General features: G+C 41.3%; 1 protein-coding gene across 5 annotated transcripts in view; it reads right to left on the bottom strand.

Annotated features, from left to right (window-relative positions):
* Positions 1-22,835, bottom strand: part of Lims1 (LIM zinc finger domain containing 1) — a 105,517-nt gene that overhangs the window by 49,157 nt on the left and 33,525 nt on the right. The window contains exon 1 of one of the 5 annotated variants that reach the window (XM_031348430.1): positions 5,044-5,318. The exons of 3 other annotated variants lie outside the window; for them this stretch is intronic. In XM_031348430.1, the coding sequence (XP_031204290.1) occupies positions 5,044-5,150 (107 nt within the window). In that variant the 5' untranslated portion in view covers positions 5,151-5,318. Of the gene's footprint in view, positions 1-5,043; positions 5,319-22,835 lie in introns of those variants that run through there. One more of the 5 variants, XM_031348431.1, reaches the window with a different exon arrangement.

The raw sequence follows: 22,835 nt of genomic DNA on the forward strand, positions 1-22,835 counted from the left end.
AAAAAAAAAACCAACAAAAACCCACTCCAGTGCAGGAGAGTCAATATCTGTCTCTGGCCTCCCAGGGCACCAGACATATATGTAGTGCACAGATATACATGCAGGCAAAACACTCATGCACACAAACAAATTTTAAAAAACAAAGAATATAAAATTCTAAAGACTGCAAACTAAATGTGCAAACACATTGGATTAAGGATGTCTAGGAACACAGGAAAGGGGAAGATGATGAGGAAGAACTATAAAGAGATATGGGGGATGATGAATACACTATGTGGACTGTAACTGATGTGCACTGTACAATATATTGATATATATTACATACCAATATTGATCAAACTGGACAAGAAACTTATGCACCTTACTGAGATTCAATATAATGACTTTTATTTAAAAAAAAAAAAAAAAGTAGTATAGGGCTGGAGAGATGGCTCAGTGGTTAAGAGCACTGACTGCTCTTCCAGAGTTCAATTCCCAGTAACCACATGGTGGAATCCAAAAATTTGCAATGGGATCTGATGCCCTCTTCTGGTGTGTCTAAAAAGAGCTATAGTGTATTCATATACATCAAACAAATAATTCTTTTTTAAAAATGTAGTGTAGTGGAATGACCCTTAATCCTATCTTCTACTATATGTTGTGGGCTGACCTGTATCCCCATAAAACATTATGTGTGCTATACTCTGTTAGCTTTACATTCACCTCTGTTAAATCCAGCACTTGAGAGGCCAAGACTGCAGTAAGTTAGGATCCAGTTTAGACTATACAGTGAGACCTAAGACAGTTTGGGTGACATAAGACCTTGCCCCCCAAAATTTACAAACAAAGAATATCCTTCACATTATTCACCGTACTTCTAAATTACAGGGATATGAATATAAAATATGCTTTTTGATTTGTTTCAGAGTTTGGACATAGTCCCGATTTTACTTATGCATAAAGCCAACAGGTAGGTGGTAGGAATTGGTAGGGCAGAGCATAACTCCAGGAAAGAGAGGCAGAGAGCTGAGATCATCATAGCTCTAGGCCAGGGATCAGTTGAGGATTTCTGTAAAGGGCCAAATAGGAAATTTCTGTCTCTGTGGGCCATGCCAATCTATATCATGATACAAGTACCAGTTTACCACAAAGGAACCACAGATGACCCATAGAAAGAAGCACAGCTATGTCCCAATAAAACTTTACGTTCCGATACTGCAATATGAATTTTATGTAATTTTCATATAAAGATTTCATTGGTTTGAGACTGGTTTCACTGTGTAGTCCTGGCTGTCCTGGATCTTACTCTATAGACCACGCTGGCCTTGAACTCACAGAGACTCACCTGCCTCTGCCTTTCTTTTAATCATTTGAAAAATATAAAATTCCTCTAGGTTTTCTGGGCTTTTCCAATTAGGTGTGGGTGAGGTTTGGTCTGAGGCCACTGTTCACTAAGACATTAGAACATGTTGTAGAAAAGGCACCAAAGTGTTGCACTTAAATTGGTCTCTAAATCAGTTATTTACTCATCTCTTACACTTGAGGGAAAGCAAATGTGACTTTGTGTGGGGAGCCGCAGCTGCCACCCTATATACATATATACTGAACACCTGGTCTCTGGCCAAAGCTAATCAAGCCATTAGTTGGAGAAGCTGAGTACCTCCAGTTTGTGATGCAAGCTGATATGAATTTCCCGCAGCCTATTATGCTTTGCCACGTAGCTGATGCTGATTGGGACCAGGAAAAGTATTTAACCTGCGAAGGCTGGAGATTACTAGATTCTACTTGAGAGAGGATTATTATGAGCCAGGTGGTGGTGGCACATGTCTGTAGTCCCAGCTACTCGGGAGGCTGAGAGAGAGATTATAGAGATACTAGATAAGGGTCGTCGACTACGTAGGAGATTAGAGAGACTGCTAGAGACTACTACTAGAAATACTAGGTGAGATTAGAGATATTATTAAGATGAAGTAAAAATAAGGGTTCCTGAATAAAATCTGCTTGGAGAAGGGCTCATGTTTGCCTCCTTATTTCCGCTGGACGGAAAGGCGGCTTACAACTTTAGATATTTTAAAGTAAACTGCTCGGATGTTTCCTAAAAGAAAACATAAAAAGACAGTTTGGGTAGAAAAATAGTTTAGAGAAAAGAATAGTTAAGAAAGTGTGTGTGTGTGTGTGCGTGTGTTTCAATACTCTGAAACTCAGAATGATTCCTAAGTTTTCTGACTCTTCATGGCCCTCAAATGCAGTTGGGAACATCACAGGTACAAAGTAACTTTTAGGTCAGGGGGCAGAGGATGGCATCTCTGTTAAGTTCTAGGCCAGCCTGATCTATTGAGTAAGTTCCTGGGCAGCCAAGGCTATATAGTAAGACTTTCTCAGAAAACACAACACAATATAACACAACAAAAAGGAACTTCCAGGTCTTATCTAACACATTAAAACAGATATCAATAAAGCCAAAAGTTATGACACTTTTACATGTATCTTTTAGAAACAATTTCAAGTTTAAAGCTAGAACTATTTTCATGTTGCTACAGAATCCTTTAAAACTCTGTATTTTAAATTTTAGGCCAATCTTTTACTTAAAATTACAAGAACAATGCTTTCTGGCAGGACCCCTTGCCCTTTCTAGTCCTCAACAGATTGTGTTAGAGTTCACATACATGCCAAGAAATAGAGTATGTAGCCTAAAGTTAAAAGTGCAACTGGGCTTTGAGTGATAGCGAGATAACATGAAAGATATTTGATATTTCATGTACTCAAACACTGCTCATAGGGAAAATATCTGTTGTTCCTATGCCAACAGGTATTCCCTCATAAAGAGACTATGTCTCCTTCATCCCTAAACCTTTACTTGGCACACAGTAGGAACTCAATTAAAATGAGATAAATGATGTCTTAACATCATGACACTTTATTGCTCTGCACTCTTTGTAAGATACTGCTTGCCTTGCAGAGATGGCCGTGAGGACTTCTCCAGTGGTAAATGACACACACTGCTGGCCGTATTTTCTCACTGAGAAGATCTGAGGCACTGAAACTCCGGGTGCCTAACTTCATTACTCCCCTGACTCTTCTTAACTAATACTAAAATACAACTAGGGGTAAATCCTCTCCCCCCTCCCCCCCCTCTCTTTTTCTCTTTATTAATTTTTATTTTTTGGATTTTCGAGACAGGGTTTTTCTGTGTAGCTCTGGCTGTCTTGGAACTCACTCTGTAGACCAGGCTGGCCTCGAACTCAGAAATTCACCTGCCTCTGCCTCCCAAGTGCTGGGATTAAAGGCGTGTGCCACCTCCACCCAGCCAATCCTATCTCTAAACTCAAAGTCTATGGGAACGCTGAAACTTACCTATTTTTTCTGTTTTAACTGCATAGTAAATATGGAAAATGATTCTCCCAGTATTAGGAGACAAGAAGAGCAGAAACACAAACCGTTGCTAATCATCACCCAGGAGGGCATCAGATCCCATTACAGATGGTTGTGAGCCACCATGTGGTTGCTGGGATTTGAACTCAGGACCTCTGGAAGAGCAGTCAGTGCTCTTAACCGCTGAGCCATCTCTCCAGCCCCAAGATTTTTCTTTAATTCATTGGAACAAACAGCATTTAAAAATTACTTTTTCAAAATTAATTAATTCATTCATTTAAATCCTAAGGGATAAAAATCTAGTTGTTTTAAAGATCACTATAATTATATAAATAAACTACCTCTTACATCACATAGGTATTTTAGGCCTGAAAATAAGTATAAAATAGTTAGTTTAAAATATTTTACAGATCTTGAGTTTTTATAACAGGAAATTCTAAGAAAACCCAATCTGAAATTAAAACTTTTGTTTGTTTGTTTGCTAACTTCTCTCTTGAATTCTGAGTGCAAAAATCTGGCCTGTGACACAGCTCACTGGTTGGGAGTCCTTGTCTAGCATGAGTGAAGGCCTGGGTTGGACTGCTCCTCTCAAACGGAGGGATTACAAATAAAATGTATAACACTCCAAACTCTGAAGCCTTTCAATTCTGTTGAATCCAGTGAATTCCAAGTTAATACAGTAAATGTTGCTAAGTCACTTTACATTGTAAGAAGGAACACATGAACACTAGCCAGCACCAACGACAGTTCTTCTGTTATCATGATCATCAAAATTGGAGAAAGTCAATAATTTTCAAATAAGCATTTCTCTCTGAAAGCATAGGTCTTGTGATATAGCTGACCATAATGAAACACAAGTTTTAAAAGCTTGTCAATTTCTTCCCTGTCAATAGAGAACATATGCAAGGTATAGATATCACTGGGCCATCTGATCAGAATATTCAGATACTCTAATTCAAGAATAAATTAAACTAGATACAGCAAATTATTTTTTCCAAATGCTTCCTTTTACTGCAGCTTTCTGTCAGTAGGAAAACAGGAATACTTCCTATCTCCCACCCCCCACCCCCCAAAAAATAGAAAGGGAAGAAAAATGAAAATCCAAATCCTCTTTCACAGTAACACAGGGGCTTAATGTTGTAGGACTTTTAGAATATCAAATCTAAAAGAACTTCTTGGCAGTTCCAGCAAAAAAACTAAAATTATGCTGGTTTTAGATAAATTAAATTTGAAACCCAAAACAACTAATCTTTTGCTAACTTGCTCTCCAGATTTTTGATGTCCTTCATTGCTACATTACATTCAGTAGTCCCACAACATTTCTTTGTTACATCACTTCAATAACAAAGAATCTCAGGAACTGCACCCAGCCCCCACACCAAATACTACTAACTACCTGACACATACTCAAAGTCAAATTTCTCACAGAAATCTGCTCTGATATACCCAAACAGCTACCTCTAGCCCACAGGGAAAATCAACTCCTTCCAGCTGAAAAGCTAGTCTGGAGCTGCATCTAGAGATGCACCAGGAGTCCAGGTGTGGAGATGAGCTAAGTAGAGTAGGAAAGGGCTCCAGTGCCATAAAGAGACTCCTACCCACAGAACAGGCATCCACTAGGCTGTGAATCCCCGCTACAACTAACCGCTACAACAGGGAGGAACCTTGACCCTTAGCCAGCCCTGCACTCACCTCAGCTCTTCCTCTGCCAGTCCATTGACTCTCAGACTATCGGGGCGCTCTCGCCTTCTCCGGTAGAGGCCCGACTGTGAAAGCTCCTTAAGCTGTAGTGTGGTCATAGTTTTCTCTGCACAGCAATTAAGGATACTTGTGCTAGGCGAGTGCTGCCCGCTCAGAATGGCAGTGTCCTCTGCGGAAGGACCTCAGCACACCTGACTCTGGGTTAGAAAGCTCCAGGCAAAGCAGGCCAGGCCAGTCGGCTGCAACACAGCTTCCTGTTTCTTGTTGGTACACACCCTCCCCAGCAAGACTTGACTTGCCTTATCTCTGGGCCCTGTACCTAGGGGAGGGGGAGTCAGTGACCCACACTGGCCCACGTGGTCACCAATAAGCAAATTTCTTATGAACAATGACAGCAATTCCTTTATAAAATCTCTCCAAGAGTCGTCTGAATTAAAGTTGGGGAAAAGCTCTAGCAAAGTAATGCTTAAAGGAGGGTCCTGCCCTGTTTTATTCGCCAGGAAATCCATTACCATTTCACAGACAGCTGTCAGTATAAAGTGCCTGGTCATCAGGAGCTCTTTGGGACATTTTCCCTGGGGGACTGTGTGTGGGGGAGGGTTGGGGGGGAGGCAGAATTCCAAAGGAAACAGTCCAATTCCTTCCTCTCTCAGCATTCTGAATCCTCCTTAGAAGATGGTGTCTAGGCCACCCCCTCCCCAGTAAATATTACTAAAAAATTCATAAATGGGAGGAAGAGTGTTTCTTCTGCTAAATTCTGTTAAATGATTTTCTGATTCTATGTCTGTTCTTTCTGAATAACCCCAAGTTACAGCCACCTCTGCTGGGTAACATTTATCTCGGGTTGTCAGCCTATAAATGCCAATAGTTATCTATGTATTTGATCTTGGAAAGCAAGGTGAAGGGGTTGCAGATCACAGAGGACATGGGAAATGCTGTGTCACCTGCTCCAATAATGTGAACAGTACATCAGGCAGGGTGCCACCTACCAGACCAATTAAGTCCCTCTTAGGACATACACCACAGCACAAATACAGGCAGGCTGCTGGCTAGTTCTTAGCCAAAAGCTTGATTCATGGTTCTAGTAAATTTCTCTTTGAACAGTTTATACTGTTCTTTCCCTTTTAGACTGCTCTCAACAAGAATACAGAAAAGGGACTGGAGAGTATAGTTCATTGAAGAGTGTATGGTTAGCATGTACAAGGTCCTGGGTTCAATACCAAGCACTAAGAAACAAGATGTGTTTCTATAGCATAATGTAGCCAGTAGCATTACTTTTAAAAGAGGTGGGTGTTTGGCTTTGTTTTAAACTGATGCAACACTGCCAACAAGGAAACAGCTTGGTGAAAGCTACTGACACAGGAAACAGAACTGTGTGGGATGGATCTTGTATGAAGAGTCTGTGGTTAAAAGGATGTGAAGACAGTAACAAAAAGACCAGTTCCAAGCTCTGTAACAAACAAGCCATAACAACTGTCGCCCTCTGACTTTTCAAATGGCTGGGGTGACAAGTAGGAATTTTAGTAAGTCAATGTTTATGTTGCAATGGAACTGCTACAAAGAATAAAATTAAATTCTGAGCCTTTGCTGAAGACTCTTTAAAACATTGTCTTCATGAAGACAGATGGACAGAGGGAGGGAGGGAGGGAGCTTTATCTTTCTCCTCAACCTGTGCAGAAGCATATTGAGACTGGACACACTGTAAAGGGAGCTAGATAAGAACACACACAGGCACCAACAGGGATTCCACAGCTTTGAAAGAAAATTTCACAAACTTCGGAAAAATACACTACTGACTAGCATTCAGCCTCCAGCCAGAACTGGCCCCACACCACTACTAGGGGAACACAGCCCTAGCCCCAATGCACAGCAAAGTGTATATAACACAGCAGAACACAGAAGATCTTGGGTCTTTAAAAAAAAGTTTGTTGTTGTTTTGTTTCTGGAGATGGGGTCTTATACTATGTTGGTCTTACTGGCTTGGAACTTGCTATATAGATCAGGCTGGTTTCAAATTCAAGAGGCTTGCCTGTCTCTGCCTCCCAAGTGCAGGAATTAAAGGTGTGGACCACCATGCCCAGCCCCCTTTTATTTTTTGAGACAGGGTCTTATGTATCTCAGGCTGGCCCAGAACTCACTAGGTAGCTGAGGATGTCTCTGAATGCCTCACCCCGACCTCCCCCGCAGGTGCTGGGACTATGGATGTGCACCACTCCGGGTTGCCTGGCTTATACGTGCTGGGTATTCTTGTATGTTAATGAAGCATTTTACCAGCCCCAGCCCTCAGACCTGAGCTGCATATCTTCAGACCTTAGTTCTTTTTTCCCCTTCAAACACACGTTCCCATTGAAAAATAGTTACCACTGTGCCTAAGTTTTCCCTTCAGATATAATTCAAAGATTTTCAGTTTCAAATAATCGTCTTTGCATAATTTTTACAGTACAGAAAGGCCTAGACAGGTGCTTTTCACCACATGACTCTAAATAGAAACCTTTCCATGTCTGCATTGACAAGATTTTGACTGCCATTTCAGCCTTGCAGGATTCAATTCAGTGCAGGATTCTTGACCTTTCCTGGAACACTTGTAGTAGTGATCACTTCGTAGAATGCCTAGTTCTCTCCTCCTCCTGGTTAGAGAGAACAATGGGCCCCGCCAGCTGCTCCAGCCGGGAGTTTTCCGCCTGCCTCTACTCTTGCACAGCTATTTGTTGCAGGAGCCTCATTACAACGTTCCATACCGTTCAGTCCTTTCTAGCTTCCTAGATTCTTGTTGGATCAGGCATGAAATAGCAGTCTGCTTTAAAGTAACCAACTGCTGCCATCCACGCTGACAGTTCTTCTGTAGTTTTAAGCTCCTGACTGGAATGGTTAAATACAAAGTTCTACTGAGTGCTGTGCAAGGCTGTTCTCTCAGGCTAACTACCACCCGGTAGCTTTTCATCTTCTGGGAGTCAGGGACTTTTTGTGAACCTGATAAAAGTTTCTCACAGAAAATGCATGAGTACTACATTTTATAATAGTGTTACAAACTGATATATTCCTTCAATACCCTACAGATAATTATTCAGATGTCCCCTATATACATTTGTTTCTCCCTTTTCTGAACACCTCCAACTCCCAGTCTTTCAAGTTTCACCAGGTGTTCATTTGGCATCTGCTCAGCAGGGGCTAATGGTTTGGGAAAAGTTTCTCGTCTGTTCTAAATTTCTCCCAGCCACCAATCTTCTAATCTATTCAAACTGATCTTTTAAAATGCAGGTCGATTATTTATTGACCCTTCTTAAAACCCTTTCCCTGGCTCCACTGCCTTTATAACTGGATAAACAAAGAAAATGAGGTGTGTTATCTGGTGCCAGCAGAGCCTGCCCCTGGCTCCTTGATCCCCAGCATTCTAGACTCCAGGTAGTTCTTAGGACAGACTATTCCTTTCACTTCCTGTTTTCTGCCAATGCAGCCTGTAAGTCTAAGGAAAGGATTCTAGCAGGGTTAGTGCCTACACACCCCACTACAAAGGTAGAAAGGACAAAGTAGGAAGCCTTTAGAGATCTCATAGGCTAATCAATCCCCCTTGCTCTATGGACTCCTGTGCTCCCTTCTGTGATCAAAACAACACAATATTACTATTGGGTATCTAGTTGTTTTCCTGAGACAGGACCATACAGCTCAGGCTGTCCTCAAACTCATGACAGCCCGTTTGTTCCCTCAGAGCTTTGAAATGTTTTGCTCTTAGCATTCCACATTATTTAAGTGAAATTTAAAATTTTATTTATTTTTTATTTTCATGGCATGAGTGTTTTGCCTGCATGCATCTATAACACATGCATGCCTAGTATTCATGAGGCCAGAAGATGGTATCAGATTCCCTGGAATTGGAATTATAGATGGTTTAAACCATTATGTGGGTGTTAGAAATTAAACCTGGGGTCCTCTGTTAGAGCAGTGTGGTGGTTTGAATAGGAATGGTTCCCAGAGAGTTTGTGTGGTGTGTGTGTGTGTGTGTGTGTGTGTGTGTGTGTGTGTGTGTGTGTGTGAATGCTCGGACCATAGGAAGTGGCTCTATTAGGAGGTGAGGTCTTGTTGGAGGAAGTATGCCACGGGCCAGGCTTTGAGGTCTTCTAAGCTCAAGTCTGGCCAGTGTGACATAGTTTCTCCTTGTTGCTTGCATATCCAGATATGGAACTCTTGGCTCTCTCTCCAGCACTATGTCTGCCTGCACTCTGCCTTATTTCCTACCATGACTATAAAACACACTAAACCTCTGAACCTGCAAGCCAGTCCCAATTAAATGTTTTCCTTTACAAGAGCTGCTGTAGTCATGGTGTCTCTTCACAGCATCAGAAACCTTATGACAAGCAATAAGTGCTCTCAACTGCTGAGCCATTGCTCTACCCGCCTATGAGATTTTGAAAGACATACAAACTATAGTTTTAGAATGTACTTCATGAAAATTCAGAGTTTATAAAAACTGTAAATTTGAACAGTACCTTCCACAAGTGTAAATATGGTAAGACTAAAAATTAGCCTAAATATTCATCTAACTTGTCAACTGACAGTTTTCAGCATTCTGTTGCAAAGAATCCCCTTCAGGCACAAGAGGGGAAGAAGCCTAACTGAACCATCTAAGTGGTCCTTAGTGTTACGGGATTATCTATTTCTTCTCCTTATAGTGACAGGAGCTACAATGCAGCATTCATGCAGCAATGTAACTAACCAAGGTTCACTACCAGCATCTTTTATGCTAGGTCCAGAAGGTCTATAAACTGGATGAGCAGCTGTGCAATTTCAGCCCATTGGCTTCTCTATGTGATATGCAATAAAAATAATTTTGTTTCATAACTAACTATGGATTTGATAGAGGCAAGTCCTCTTTTAGCCTAAGTTTTTATCTCATAAGATAATGGAAAAAAAACTCATTACCAGCTGGAGAGACGGCACTTACTGCACTTACACTGGACCAACTTTAGTCCTTAGTACTCATGACAGGCAACTCACAACTACTTGCAGCTCCAGCTCCAGGAGAGGAACACCTCTGGCCTCAGAGGTACCTGCACTCATGTGCACATACACTCTCTTAAACACAACTATAAAAGAATAAAAATATCTTAGAAACATACTTTAATAAGGTAAAATTATAGTTTTACATCATTTTCAACACTAATTCATCTTTGTCAAGCATACTTTCTACCTAAACAAGGTCTTCCTAAATAAAGTCCTAAATTGGATTTTCTGTTATGAGATCCAGTGCTGTGGATCCAACAATTCAGTACCATTGCCAGTGGGTTCAAGGTCAAGGTAACTAGGGCAAGAACATAAAAACAGTGGTGTGGGAAAAAGAAACAGGTGGATTTCTGTGAGTTTGAGGCCAGTCTGGTATATACTGGAAATTCCAACTCAGCCAGCGCTACACGTGAGACCCTGTCTTAAAGAAAGGAAGAAAGTAAGTAAGAGAGAAAGAAAGGAAGAAAGAGGGAGGGAGGAAGAAGCCAGGGAAGAAAGACAGACAAGAAGGCAGCATGAACTATTAGAAAAACTGTCCAAAATAGGAAAAAAAAAAAAAAACTACCAAAAAATGTGATCCACCTGTTAATAATGTTGCCAATGCCTCTGAATTCTGTAAAAAAATTTTTTTTATTTATGGTTGTACAGATGGCCATGAGCTATTGTGTGTGGCTGCTGGGAATTAAACTTAGGACCTCTGCTGGCCTGCTCGCTCCAGTGTAATTCACTGTACCTGTCTTCAGACACACCAGAAGAGGGCATCAGATCTCATTACGGGTGGTTGTGAGCCACCATGTGGTTGCTGGGATCCGAACTCAGAACCTTCGGAAGAGCAGTCAGTGCTCTTACCCGCTGAGCCATCTTGCCAACCCCTGTAAATGTTTTTTTAATTAAACTTTATAAGACACATCCAAGTGGACCAATTAAGCAGACATCAAAAGCTCATGGTGTGCTGGTGAGGTAAAACTACTTGTACCAAACTTAAGGACCCGAGTTTGATTCCCAGGACCCAGGGAAGAAGAGAACTGATTCCTATAAAGTTGCTCTTTGTGGTGGTCTAAATGAGAATTTCCCCTATGGGCTCATATATTTGAATGCTTGGTCCCCAGTTGGTAGAACTTCTGGGAAAAGCGAGTGGGTGTGTCTTACTATAGGAAGGCTTTGAGGTTTCTGTTTTGTTTTGTTTTTTGGTTTTTTTTTTTTTTCGAGACAGGGTTTCTCTGAGTAGCCCTGGCTGTCCTGGAACTCACTTTGTAGACCAGGCTGGCCTCAAACTCCAAAATCCGCCTGCCTCTGCCTCCCAAGTGCTGGGATCAAAGGCGTGCGCCACCACCGCCCGGCTTGAGGTTTCTGAAGATTGGTGCCATTCCCAGTGTTCCTCTCTGTCTCCTGCTTATAGATCAAAACATGAGCTCTCAGCTGTTTCTATTGCCATGCTTTGGCTCTGCCATCATGGACACTAACCTCTCTCACTTAATAAGCCCAATTAAGCACTTTGTTTTGTAAGTTGCCTTGGTCATGGCGTTTTGTCACAGCAATAGAAAAGTTAGTAAGACATCCCTTAACCCTACACATGTACTATGGCACACACACACACACACACACACACACACACACACACAGACATACACAATCAAAACTAAAAGCTCACAGGAAATTGAGTCAGAAACATGTCTCATAAACAACAGGGGGTCATCTACATTACTAAATAATCCTAAGAGTGAGGTTTCTTGGTAACTTTTCAAATAATTCAGAATACAATTCTAGTTAATCAAGCCAGTTACATTATAATTATTATTGGAAACAGCTTTAGCTGTCTTGGAACTTGCTATGTAGACCAGGGTAGCTTTGAACTCACAAAAATCTGGCTGTAATAGTCTCCCAAAGACTAGAATTAAAAGCACATGCCACCACACACAACTCTAATAACAAACTTTAAATTTTATTTATTAGTATGTAAATGTGTGGTGTGTATTTCAGGTATGGAATTCAGATAGGTTTTAAGTATTGAAATGTCATCAGATAATGTACTAAGTGCCTTTACCCATTGAGCCATGACCTAAAATCTCAGATTTTTTTTTTTTTTTAAAGGGACTAAGAGCACAAGATGGGTTAGGTGGAAAGGCCCTTGAGAGAGCAGGTAACATTAAGATGACAGTTTCACTTCTGGAAACTTACTTGTTGTGGCTGTCATTTAAGTACATAGGGAGTAATTCTGTTATGTGAAAACAGGTTAGGGTTTAGAGGAATGCTGGGAACACATAAGGGAAATAAAAGGGCTTGTTAGCTCAATAAGAGATGGCCAGGCTGACTAGTTAAGAAGAAGGACAGGGCCGGGCAGTGGTGGCACACGCCTTTAGTCCCAGCACATGGGAGGCAGAGGCAGGTAGATTTCTGAGTTTGAGGCCAGCCTGGTCTACAGGGTGAGTTCCAGGAAAGCCAGGGCTACACAGAGAAACCCTGTCTCCAAAACAAAACAAAATAAAACAAAACACCAAACAAACAAACAAACAAAAGAAGAATAGGACCTGGGGGAAAAAAACAGTGTTGGGCTAGCAAATTGGATCCCACAAAACTCACCCCCTTTACCAAGGAAAAAATGTGAGAAATCACTGCTCTTTCATACATAGTTATCTCTATGCAGTGAACTGAAACAGACTTAATAATGGGTAAGAATAGCCAGCCAGGACAAGGGGCCTAAATGAGGTAAGTAAGAAAGACTGCAGTTATACCATAGAAGCTGTGAAAAAGGAGCCAGCTCTCCACACCATGCAAACATGAGAAGAGAGAAAGCACAGTCTAATGGCTGACACCCTTTGAAGGTCACAGACCAGCAACACTAACATATTGACATGACCACCAATGCCTGGCTAGGCTTGTGGCCAGTAGACCTGCCAAAATCAGAACAGGGGTTTCAACCCATACACATGATCACCTCCTAATCAGACAAACCTCATGTGAATATGATCATCTCTCTGACTGGACCAAGGGAATTTGTGCATAGAAGTGTGGGCTTCTTACTTGTTCATCTTGTCTGTTAATCTCACTAACTCACTAGAGTTTTGTGACAGTGAACATCTAGTGCACTTGCGATAACAGTCTCCTTCATTCTCCAGGGCAGCTCTTCTTACCCCATTTAACTACTGAATTCCTCAGCTTATTTTCTTTTGGAAATAGAAGAGGCTAAATGAAAATATTTGTAATAGTCTTGTCTCAGATTAAGATTCCCTTGCATTAGGGGCTGGGAAAGTAGCTGGTAACTACTTGAAGTTACCAGCATGAGGACCTGGAGTTTGATCTCCCAGGAGCCCATATTAAAAAGCTGAGTGTGGCACATTCTATAATCCTAGTACTGAGTATGATGTACCAATCAGAGAATCTCTGGGGCTCTCTGGTTCCCCTACTCTGAAAGCTTCACGTCCATGGGAGACCTGAGGGTTCGTGTCCACTCCACCAATGGGCATGGCCTCTTGGAGAGACCAAACTCAGGGAGTTTGACTGTGCTTATCCCATGCCTCAACCAGCTTGGTGACGGTTGTGGCTGAGAGTCCATAGAGGTCTTCTATGGGAGATTAGGCTGTGGCTATATTGGTAAGGGCCTCCCAACAGGGGATTTTGATGAAAGAGGCAATCCTAGCTTCTAAACAATTTATTGGTTGTTCATGGTGGAAAGTGGATGCATAACCCCCTTTTTCAGGATCTGACCTGAGATTTTGTTTTTTTTTTTTGTTTCTGTTTTTTTGTTTTTGTTTTGTTTTTTGTTTTTTGCAGGGAGGAACATCTGGGAAAGGAAGCTTATTGGTTAAGCCCTCGGGGCCTTTAGGTATCTCATTAGCTTGGAGAACTCTGTTTGGGGCCTACGAGTCCATAGGGCACGCACGTGTTCTAGGTCAAGAACCTGGCAGGGTTGTGTGCCCACCAAGTATCCAGGTGTCAAATTGCTCTACCTCACCAAACTTCCTGGCATGGCTTTATGTCCCACAGGAGACTGTCTCAAAAAATAAGATATGGGGCTGGAGAGATGGCTCTGTGGTTTAAGAGCACTGGTTGCTCTTCCAGAGGACGTGCGTGTCTGCAAGTATGAGAACCTGAGTTCATATCTCCAGCGCCATGTAAAAAGTTGGCAGTGGTACATGTGTCTGTGGCCCTAGTTCTTGGAGAGATCAGACAGTCTAGCCAATTAGCAAATTTCAAGTTCAATGAGAGACTCTGCCTCAGAAAATAAGGTGGAGAATGATAGAGGAAGAACTCTAACTTATATACATGCATGTACATATGCATACTATGAATATACACACAAATAATAAAAGTACAAATGAAACAAAGTTAAGTAAACTGGATGGCTCCTAAGGATCAATAATATCCAAGGCTGACTTCTGGCCTCCTCATGAATTTGCACATATACAAACATGTACCCAATACCCCTACACACAAAATCTGAAGAAATGGGGGGAAAATATGACTGTACTATCCAGGCTCTCTGAGCATACTTTGCTCTTTTCTTCTGCAGTTGGAAATCTCACTCCCCAAACAGGAACCAAGGGCATTATACATTCAGCCTTAGCAAACGTTTCCTGAAAGACTTTCTTCAAGGTCTTCGAGCCAAACCCTCTCTGTGTATAGGCAGGAAGTGAAGAAAGACACCGAGCAACATTCGGGCTTTCCTGCTCAGTACCCTCTTCATTTTCTCTGAGGCAAACTACTCTAAAGATGTGAGCTATACAGGTTATCCAGGACCAGAAACAGGCAGCTGCCTTGGAAGAGAATGGAACACTTGTACCTGGAGGGCAGGCAGAGACACCTGCAGGACTGTATCCTTCCTCCCTAGGGTAGGTTACATCTAAAATGACTAAGGTTATACCATCCTATCCCAATGTCATTATGTGCCTGTCTGGTCAGTTCTCAGCCTTCCACCCCAACCACCACCTTCACCTTAAAAACCCTCCTGGCAGTCTCCATGACTTAGATCATGGTTCAAACATATTATGTAGTGTCTAGAAGATGCCACTGAACCTCGCAAGGAAAATAAATTTTACTAAGCAACTTTGCATCCCTCACTAATGTAAACACTGATACAATCATGGTTTTGTCTTTAAAACACTGTACCCCTGAGCTTGGGCACCGAGAGACTTTACAAAGGTGGAAGTCCACTCTTGGGACCAAGAGTGACCATTAGTAAATGACTCAACACTTTTAATTGGCTTAATTATTAAAGTTGTCAGTAACTATTTCCCATGATCATTTTATAAAATACCTTAGGTGAGAGGCACATACAGTTTTGGGAAGACAAACATCAGGGTCGTTAAACATTAGTGTTGGAGGTATAGCTCATCAGTATAACACTTGCCTAGCAGGAGTCACCCCTGGATATAATCCCAACAAAGCAACAACCAAACGAATATAACCAAACAACATTATAAATCCCTAAGAACTGTCTCCACAAATCCAGATTTTCACATAAACAATGGACTTAAAACAAGCTAGTATCAGAGCATGGTGGTGCATGCTGTTAATCCCACCACTCAGGAGGCAGAGGAAGATGGAGAGTCTGAGGCGGGTCTGGTCTACAGCACTCTGTAGGGTTATATAAAGACTCTATCTCAAAAACCAAACCAAAACAAAAGAAAAGTTACTATTGTTGCTTTAACTTTTTCTGAGAGAGAGAGAAAAACAAGTACCTACTTACTGCAGATAGGGCACCAATGACAGACTAAAGTAATAATACCACCAAAGTCCAACACAGTGAACCAACCAGCTTATTATTATTAGGGTTACTTATAGAGCAAAAGTATGGCCTTCCTTACAGAAGCATGGATAACTTACTGATAGCTGTCACCAGGAAGCCAACCCCAGCATGAGTGACAACTAAGGAAATCTGCATTCCTAAAGTTTCCTAAACAACTTGCAGTCAGATGAGCTAGCCTCTCCAGGAGATGTAAGTGTACTGGCTGGTTTTGTGTGTCAACTTGACACAGGCTGGAGTTATCACAGAGAAAGGAGCTTCAGTTGGGGAAGTGTCTCCATGAGATCCAGCTGTGGGGCATTTTCTCAGTTAGTGATCAAGGGAGGGGGCCCCTTGTGGGCGGTGCAGACGTACTTTCATATTTCATATCAGGCAGCTGCAAGCCAAGCTGAACCAAAGGCCAAAAAGAACAAGCGTGTTTTTTTCCCTGGCCCTGGAATTCACAAGGTGTAGATTAAACAAAAATAAATCATAATGCCTGCCTTGTGCTCATCCAGATTCCATTACTTTTAGTCAGTAGTGGCAATCAATGGTCATGTCAAAATTATCTTCAAGATAGCAAATTCCTAGGTTCTGTAAAAACTGTGATCTTAATTGTAATCTTAAAGACAACAATGTTAAAGTTTTATTTCCTTATCTCAGACATCAGCTTTACTCTATTTATTTGCTTATTTATTTATTTACTTATTTTATGTTGAGATAGGGTCTCACTATGTAGCTCTGGCTGGCCTGGATCTTACTATATGAATTAGTCTGGCTTTAAATGTACAAAGATCCACCTGCCTTGTCTCCCAAGGTAGAATCCCAGTCCTCATGCATGAGCTACAAATGCTTTACCACGGACCCATTTCCCCACCCCAAAGCTGCTGTTTTAGGTAGGATTGATAAGATCAAAGTAGGCAGGGGATCCCTCTCCTGTGAACAGGGGAGCAGGAGGGGGTCCAGGTAGTGCAGTAAGACAATAAGCAGGACAGCAGCTAGAGCCAGGATAGGAGTAATATAAACTGCAAGAAGGGTGTGGGGTGCACCAGGAAGCAAGGCAGAGAAGCCAAGGTAACAGACTAGGAGGGGCAGAAAGGGAGGTAGCAGGCTCTGGCATTGTTAACATTTTTCTTCACATTCTTTCATGCACATAGCAACAAAACAGACCTGGTGAAGTACAGCCTGAGCTGTACTTTCATGTAGCCATAATCTTGCCCATTGAAAGCTAGCATTTAAAGCCTACTTCGAATCTAATAAAAACACTTTTACAAGTCCACAAAATTTACCAGGAGATCTATCTCAGTTGGTAGAGTGCTTGCCTAGTATGGATGAAATTGTGGGTTTTAACCCTGGTACCACATAAAAACTGGGCATGGTGGTGCCCAGTGCTGGACAGGTGGCAGCAGAGGGATCAGAAAGTCAAAATCATCCTTGGTGCATGGTTGAGTGCAAGGTCAGCCAGGCTAAGTCAGACCCTGTCTCACAAGGTGTGGTGGAAGCACAGAGATGACTCAGCAGGTTACGAATTACCTGCAATAATAAATAAACAAGCATTACCTTGCAAGTATAAGGAACTGAGTTTGATCCCTAGAGTGCTCTTTCCTTTGATATATTCATTTGTTTCTGAGATAGGGTCTTAACAATCAAATATATTATTGAACTAATATAGATTCTGTTTAGATACCAGTTTAAATAAGCTAACAACAGAAGCATATTCTTAAAACAAGTGGGGGGTGTGATTACAAACCAGGCATTAAATAATGCTGAGGCATCTCTGCTCGTTTTGTCAGGTAGGACAGCAGTATGTGGTTTTATATAAAATGTCCATCTCAGAGACCAACTCTGATACATACTAAGACAGTACCAATTGATATCTGATTCTGCTTTTAAATATTTAATTAAAAGAGGAAAAAGAATGTGAAACAAGTTCAGCAATAGAGCAATGACATGCAGGCAGTGAAAGTGCAGAAGAGTCATTTCTTGTTTGTATTAAAATATTTTCATAACAGCTTTGTCTAATGAGGCCTCTGAGGATGTTAACTCTGAGGATGGCTCGTATCTTGTCTAAGATCAGACAAAGTACACTCAAGGACATGTTAAATTCCAAAAGGAGGTCACTAGGAAAGAGGAGGAGTAAGGAGTGCCTCAGGGAATAATGAGCAGGTGCAGAGACTCATGAACTGGGGAGCTCAGAATTCTATTTTGAATCTAGTGCACATGATTTACATGCGTGTGGCAAAAGTTACAAAGAGTGTGAATGCAGGCTGGAAAAGGTTATAAACTTGGAGATACAGAGTGTGGTGGTTCTCCACATAACAGTGTGAGTCACAGGAGCAGAAAAAAGGCATGCAGTGTGTGTGTGTGTGTGTGTGTGTGTGTGTGTGTGTGTGTGTGTGTGTGTGTTGTGGTAGGAGTAGGGCTCATGCTTTTTCAGGGCAACATGTTGCCAAGAATAAATCCACACAATTAAGAATAGCATATACACTTACACGGGTGATTCCTTCACCTGCTTCTAGCTGAATCATGTCCTGAACAAGAACACTTCAAATCCTGAACAGCTTTTCCCAATCCTCCACTGATCTTCCAATCTTAGTAGATGATCCCTACACTTTAGAGAAAACATTGATCTTCCGAAGGTAACCACCACAACTGCCTTCAAGGCCTATTTCCCACTATGCTCTTTTTTTTTTTTTTTGGTTTTTCGAGACAAGGTTTCTCTGTGTAGCCCTGGCTGTCCTGGAACTCACTCTGTAGACCAGGCTGGCCTCAAACTCAGAAATCTGCCTGCCTCTGCCTCCCAAGTGCTGGGATTAAAGGCGTGAGCCACCACTGCCCAGCGTTCCCACTATGCTCTTATTTCAACATGATCTCTATTCCACTGGGGCTCAGTAAACAACACAAAATCCGTTCTGTGCTAACTTCATATAACTGCCATATAGCAGTATATGGCAACAATCATGTTAGTGCTTTACATATTAATTGATTTAATCCTGAGTGGATCCTATTTTATATAAGCAGGAATAAGGCCTAAACTTGCTCTGTGATAGTAGCAGGATCTGAATGGGCACAGTGGCCTTATTTAAAACCACAGCACCATGTCACCTCTCTCAAAATAAGGAACTCAACTTTAAAGGTTATAATTTCTTCAACATAGTATTAGACAGCAACAACAACAAAACAAGCCAATTCACTACAGCTTGCTTAGTAACACAAAAGTATACAGCGGGGGCTGGTGAGATGGCTCAGCGGGTAAGAGTACTGACTGCTCTTCTGAAGGTTGTGAGTTCAAATCCCAGCAACCACATTTTAGCTCACAACCACCCATAAGGAAATCCGATGCCCTCTTCTGGTGGTCTGAAGACAGCTACAGTGTACTCATTTATAATAATAAATAAATCTTTAAAAAAAGTATACAGTGTATAAAATCATAATAAAGAAACAAACTGTGTTACTATTAAAAAACATGAATATGTAACAGAGCCATAAAGACATGTACAGAGGAGACAGGTTAAATTCAATAAAGTTGTCTCTTAGAGGAAAAGCACAGTGAGACCAGCTAACTAGAAGAAAGTATGCAAAGAGCTTTCAAGTACATTTGTGATGTTTTACTTCTTAAGATGGCTGCTGCATATTAGAAGTTTTTTTTATTAACTTCTATTGCAAAGAAATGAAACCAGCCTGGTGGCTCCTGCCTGTAGCTATGACTCTAGGGGTGCTGTGACAAGAGAACCACCAGAATTTGAGAATAGGCTGAACTACAAAGTGATTTTGAGGCCAGCCTGGACTAGAGTGAGACCCTGTGAGCCTCTGTACTAAAGTGAGCCAAAACAAACAAGCAAATGCCAGCCTACAATACAGATATCTTAGACTAGGTAAGACTTCAGTTTCTAAGTGCTCTTTCTGCCACCATGTGGCTCCTACAGATAGTACAAGCACACAATTTTCAGAAAGCCAGCACTGTTAATGTTCAGGTCATTACTGCATAAGTAGAAACACAAAGAGCCACCATTTGATACATAATCAATTCTAAAAACATAGTTTGGACTAGGGGTGTATCTTAGAGTGCTTGCTAAACATACCAAGGCTCAGCACTAAAAACACTACCATCATCCTGTTAGCCTATTTATTTCCAACTATGCAACTTCCAAACAGAAGATTTAAATAAGGAGTTCACGTAAAGAAACAGTAATATGAAACTTACTGGACATGAAGTATAAAATGAAAAAAAAATGTGAGAAGCTGGATGGTGGTGGCACATGTCTTTAACCCCAGTACTCAGGAGGCTAAGGCCGGCAGATCTCTAAGTGAGATAGATCTACAGAGTAAGTTCTAAGATAGCCAGAGCTACACAGAAACCCTGCCTGGAAAAACAAACAAAACAAGTAAGAACAGAGGGGAAGCCTCTTAGACATAGCTGAGTAGGTAAATAAAGGCTTACACATATACTTCAAAACTAGTATGTAAATAATATGGAAGGAATATAGGAACTTTATCCATATTACTACTAATTTACATGTTAATTTTAGTATTCCCCTCTTTTCCCTGAAACTTAGTACTTTTGAGACAAGGTATCACTATGTGGTCTTGGCCTGAAAATCACTATATAGACAAAGCTGGCCTTGAACTCAGAGATCCACCTGCTTCTTCCAACAACTATCTGGCTTCTTCCTCACTGTACCCCAGATCAGCAGAGCTGTGTCTTCTTCACTCTGCTATTCTCTATCCAAACGAACTCACGGTTCATGCTGTTCCCATTCTGTGAAGCCTTCCTTCCTAATGAGGCAGTGGGAGCTCTCTGCTGAGATTTCACTGAACATTACAGGGAACACCCTACATTTGTCCCACCTGTGTCCCAGCTGTGCACTGCTAGGCCGTTTCCTTCCATGATCCCTAGACTGTGGCAAACAGCATGTAGACAAGAAACACTTGCTGAGTAACTCAAGTTCAGGAGCTTCATAGACACAGGAGAAGGTATTTATATATTGTGAAGCTTATTTTAGTGATGTCTACAGATATATACCAACACATATACATGTAACTGAAATTTACAAAACAAGGCCCTTGGTTCACAAAGACACAATCTGCCAGACAAGGTAGCTGACTTCCTATAGTCTTACTTCAGTAAACTTCTTAAAATGTAGAACATGATCTTTATCTCTGTTTGCTTTCCTTTTTTTCCCCCCTCTTGCCTCAGAGTCTTAAATGCAGGGATTTCAGGCACACAGGCTTGTCACACCTTCAGCAGCTGAAGCATGAAGCCTTAATACATATCAGAGCCACTCCACTCTGCATAGGTGACAAAAGCCCTCCTATACTTAGAGCACATTCCTTTCTTTCCTGGTTTCCTTCCAAATCACAAGGTGTCTCACTTTAGTTTTCAATGTTTCATGTGGCAGGGATTACCAAACTTTTGAAAAATCTTAGATGCTAAATATTTTAAGTGCATCCAGTTACCAGATCTTTTTTTTCTTTAGCAGATGTTAACTTTAGCAGATGTATAAACACTGGATACCACACTTCCAGAAGAAATGTCCCAAAGACCCACACAATCATTTAGCGTTTGAAAGACCCAGGGCCTTACGAAGTTAAGTAGCTGCTGCAGCTACTTAATTTTATGAAAAGGTTTATGAAATGAAAAATTGGTCCTCAGCCTCAACTACACCTGCACTGGTACAAACATAAGAAACAGGTGGGCTGGTGAGTACCCAGGACAAGGAGCCTCACTGCGTAATAGACAGCACTGCGAGCAATACAGCACTGCTGAGCAGGAAAACAACAACAACAACAACAAACCAAGACCCAACCAACCCATCCACCCACCCACGAACCAACCAACCAAAAGCCTGCTCCTCTTGGGGAACAGAAACTTCCTCCTCTCCCCCAAATGAGTCATACCTCCCCAGGCTTCTGGTATCCAATGAGCAAGCCTTAATTAATCCTAAATAAATTTCCAAACTAGCAATGTTATCTGACATAGAATGCTCAGTACCTAGAGACCTCAGCTTCAATCTCTCCTTCCAAACACAGCAGTAATAATCAAGCTTATTTTCTTCCTAGGACATAAAGCAGTAACTTCTATTCTATTAAAGCTGTGGAAAAAAATAAAGTAATTTAACATAAAAAGCATTAATTTTTGAAACTACAAATTCCTCACAAAACATCTTTACTTGGTAGTCATATTGTGACTAGAAACAGACACTGAACCATGGTAAAATTTATTTCGGGGTAGAAAGCTTTCCAAGACTTTCAAATCACATCCATGACCCACCTGAGGGGGTTACTTTATAATCTACTCTATGGGGAAAGTCAGTATCTAATGAACTGTGCACTGGCAGGCTGACTGACAGGAGGAGCTTGCAGCAGCTACTTAACTTCGTCGTGTACTGTGTACACTGGTACACCTTCTAGGACTACTGCAGAAGGAAGAGGTGCAGTTCAGTGGCACAACCAGCTGGGCAACCTTGAAGACTGCTTCAAAGCAACAACAAAACTGCTCAAGTCTCTTGGGCTAAAATATATTAAACAGGTGTGGTGGTGTTCATTAGTAACACCAGCACTCAGGAAGCCAAGAATCAGAAATGTGAGACTAGTCTGGGCCTGTGTAGTAAAACCCTGTCTGATTTATTTATTTTGAAACACTGACTTTCATGTCATCATACCAATGAGTAGGTATGATGACAACAAAAACAACAACAACAACAACAACAACAAAACAAAACAAAACAAATGACAGTAAATAAGAATACCTAAGGGACTAGTTAGAAGTTAATCTGGGGGCAGAAGAGATGGCTTAGTGGTTAAGAGCATTGGCAGTTCTTCCAGAATACCTAGGTTCAATTCTCAGCAACCACATGGCAGCTTACAACTGTCTGCAACTCCAGTTCTAGGGGATCTAAGAGATCTAAGACCCTCACACAGACATACATGCAGGCACAATATCAATGGCCATAAAATAAAAATTAATAATAAGTTAATTTGAAATTTGCAGAATTTATGTGAGGATTCAAACAACATTTCTTTGCATTATAGACAGAAAAAAAAAAACACCAAAAAGTATACA

This window comes from Mastomys coucha, unplaced genomic scaffold, assembly GCF_008632895.1.
Source record: "Mastomys coucha isolate ucsf_1 unplaced genomic scaffold, UCSF_Mcou_1 pScaffold3, whole genome shotgun sequence".
NCBI lineage: Eukaryota > Metazoa > Chordata > Mammalia > Rodentia > Muridae > Mastomys > Mastomys coucha.